Source organism: Nicotiana sylvestris, chromosome 9 (assembly GCF_000393655.2).
Source record: "Nicotiana sylvestris chromosome 9, ASM39365v2, whole genome shotgun sequence".
In the NCBI taxonomy this organism is placed as follows: Eukaryota; Viridiplantae; Streptophyta; class Magnoliopsida; order Solanales; family Solanaceae; genus Nicotiana; species Nicotiana sylvestris.
In genome coordinates, this window is record NC_091065.1 from 182,117,553 (window position 1) to 182,121,412 (window position 3,860).

Genomic DNA, 3,860 nt, shown 5'->3' on the forward strand with positions numbered 1-3,860 from the left:
CATTTCATGCGACCTAGATCCAAATCCCAAAACATCAAATAAAATATGTTCCGGATTGTGGGTGCATTTCATGTGACGCAGTCCAAGGACATGTTTTAAGCGATGTTCACATTTTTTGAAATAATAATAATAAAGCGGTAAAAAGTTAAAATTGGCACATAAGTTCATATTCGTATAAAATCAGATAATCAAGCCAAATATAACAGTTGAGCGACCGTGCTAGAACCACGGAACTCGGGAATGCCTAACACCTTCTCCCGGGTTAACAGAATTCCTTATCCGGATTTCTGGTACGCAGACTGTAATATGGAGTCATTCTTTTCCTCGATTCGGGATTAAAATTGGTGACTTGGGACACCCTAAATCTCCCAAGTGGCGACTCTGAAACAAATAAACCAATCCCGTTTCGATTGTCCTTTAATTGGAAAAAACTCCCTTGCACCCCCTCGAGTGCGGAACAAGCTCGAGTTCCTCAAGATACTTCAAGTCTTCTTCAACACTAATAGGATTCTTCTCTTCTCTAAGCCAATCTTGAACACAAATAAGAGCTTGCACACATTTAGGAGTCAATGAACTCCTAAATGAATCAAGAATACGGCCACTGGTGCTAAATGCGCATTTCGATGCCACACTAGAAATTGGAATGGCCAACACATCACGAGCCAACTCCGAAAGAATAGGAAATCTAGGAGCATGTGTTTTCCACCAACTCATGATATCAAATTCTTCACTAAAAGGCTCTTGTTCTTCACTAATGTATTTATCCAACTCTGATTTAGCACCCCCACTTCCATTGTCTTCCTTTTGTTTCTTCAAGCTAAGCTTAGTCCTTATTTTTGATGCACTTATAACACTCCCACTAGATGTATTAGATGTGTTGTTAGATGAAGTAGAACTAGATGGAGATTGATGACAAGATCCAGTTGAATACTTTTTAAGATACTCTCCAAACAAAGAATTCATATAAGCATACACCTCGACATTTATTTTCTTTCCTTTTTCCTCCCCAAAAAGTTCTTCAAGTGTTCCCTCAACATATTCAAATTTGTTACGTGGATCCAAGACGGAAGCAATAAAAATCATTGTATTCATCTTTTCAGGCTCACACCAATACTTCTTGAACTTTTCTTGCATTTGCTCAGCCATTTTTCTCAAATACTCATCCTCACTAGCTAAACACATTTTCAAATAACAATAAAGTTCAGATACATCCTCAAAATGAGAATTACAAGTGACATAACGTGAACCTGAAACTTTTTTAGTTAGCTCGTGAAATCTTGCAAGAAACTCTATCACATTCACCCAATCATCAGATTCAAGAGGACCTGCACTACTACCATCTTCACAAAGATGAGAACATTGATAAGTAGAAAATCCATCATCAAAAAGATGAAACTTGTCAAATGCCTTTTCAAAGTGTTGTGCCATATCCAACATCAAATAGGTGGAATTCCACCTAGTAGGAACATCCAAACACAACGTTTTGGTACATTCTACCTTTACATGTGCACAACACTGTTTAAACTTTAGGGTCCTTGCAGGCGAAGATCTCACATACCTCACAATATTTCTAACACGTGTCACGGAAACATCAAGTTCTTTCGAACCATCTTGCACAATTAGATTTAGTATATGAGTCATGCATCTCACATGAAGATGTTTACCACTCATCATATTTGTTTTCCACATATCTAACTGTTTAGACAATTTTTTGACTGTGACATCATTTGAAGAAGCATTGTCCACGGCAATAGTGAAAACCTTGTCTAATTTCCATTCAAGCAAACAATCCCTAATAGCTTTAGCCATCTCTTCACCCTTATGACTAGTGATAGGGCAAAAATTTAGTATTCTTTTATGCAACTTCCAATCCCTATCAATGAAGTGGGTTGTCAAACACATATAATTTATTCTTTGTAATGAAGTCCATGTGTCTGTTGTGAGGCAAATTTTTGGTTGTGATTCTCTAAAAGAACTTCTTAGATTTTGCTTCAATTCACCATAAACTTCATAACAATCCCTTGCTATTGTTCTATGAGAAGGAAGACGAAATAGTGCTTGAGTGTTTCTCATAAAGCCTTCATTTTCTACAAAGTTAATGGCAGTTCATCAATAACTATCATCTCAATTAAGGCCCTCCTAACCACTTTTTGATCAAATTTCCAAATTGATCCTTCATCATTTTGGCAAGATTAAAAATTTATCTTTGTTAAGTGGGTATTCTTTGCATCTAAGCAAATGATTCTTCAATCCTGTTGTTCCATTCTTAGATGAATTAGAAGCATAAGCTTGTTTACAATATCGACACCGTGCTTTTCCAACCCCATTAACCTCAAATTTATCAAAATGGTTCCAAACGTCAGACTTAGGTTGCATGACTTTCCTTTTCTTAGAATCTTGAGTATCAATGGTGTTGGTGTTACTATCTACCGAACAGGTAAACTTTCCTTGAACCAACATCACTTACTCTACTTGTATCTGCCATCTATACAAAATTAAATAAATATAAACATAAATTAACAATCAGCTAAAAGATGCTAACAGTAACACTAGCAGTTCTTTATGATAACAATCAATATTCAACATATGCTAAAAGGTTCTTTACTTTGTAGCAAAATTGTTAATCCATTTATCTTTCTGATCCAATCTTCTTTCTGGATCCCCTCACTCACTAATATCTTAAACATGTTTGGATTATTTTAAGGAAGAGTTTGGGAACTTAATAAATCATAATGTGTTTGCTTACCCTCAAATATCAATCATACAATTTGGATTCTTCTGTGTTTTTTTTCCATAGCAGCATGTGATATGCTATTATTATTGTCATCATATTTAAAGGAAGTATACTTAGTACTTGACAATTAATGTCTTCTCTTTATTTTCTATGAGAATAAAGTCAATCATAGCTCCTTTCCAGTTTCCATGAATTGAAAATGAAACGGAAAATTACTCCTAGTTGAACACAGCCTACACGAAAAACATTACGTGATAAAAGCTTTAAAATTCACAATTAGTTACAAGAACCAAATATGTAAATTGTTAATTAGTTTGAAAGAAAAGAAAACTGGTTTACAACATATATAAATATTTTGTACAACCACGAATTTCATCCAAGAAGAAAAGAGGGAAAAACATACCTTTTAAAATTGAAACTATCGCAAGTTCGCAAGTCACAACAACAGCGTGAGTGAGGACTAAGGAGTGAGGAGTCGGAGCTCGGAAGTCGGAAATCGCCAGGAAGTCGAAAATCACCAAATGCCCAAATCGCCAAATGCCCAAATCGCCGCTCAAGACTATACTGTACTCTACCTAAGTCTAAATTGATAAATGTATACTAATGCCCTAAGACCTAAGTCCCTCCCTAACCAGCTAAGCAAGCTGACCCTTAGAAATTAGATTTTAGAGTGGGTTGGGGCTGGGAATTAAATAAAGAAAGGTTTGGGCTTGGGCGTTGGGGCTGGGGCGATGGGTAGTGGGCTGGGTTATTAAGAAAATATATTTTAAAAATCGGTATTTCGGTATATCGAAATACCAAAATTTTAGAATTTTAATACCGAGGACCGTACCAAATTAGACCTAAATACCAAAAAAATCTGAAACTGAAATACCGAATTAATTCGGTTCGGTTTGGAATTCGGTTTTTGTTTGTTGTTGGATTTTATGCCCACCCCTAACCACCGGGACTCTGATGCTCGTACTTAACTTGCTTACAATTCAAACACTGATCCACATATGCAACGATATCCTTCTTCATCCTCCGCCACCAGTAATGCTACCACAAATACATATAAAAACATTTTTGCGGCGCCCGGATGAATAGAGTACCGGGAACTATGGGCCTCCTCTAAAATCAACTCTTG

At 36.2% G+C, this 3,860-nt stretch overlaps 1 protein-coding gene across 1 annotated transcript; it reads right to left on the minus strand.

Annotated features, from left to right (window-relative positions):
• Window positions 1-417: 417 nt before the first annotated feature.
• On the minus strand, window positions 418-1,809 carry LOC138878680 (zinc finger BED domain-containing protein RICESLEEPER 2-like). Its single transcript, XM_070158367.1, has one exon. The coding sequence runs from the start codon at window positions 1,807-1,809 to the stop codon at window positions 418-420; it is 1,392 nt and encodes a 463-aa protein (XP_070014468.1).
• Between the last annotated feature and the right edge of the window lie 2,051 nt (window positions 1,810-3,860).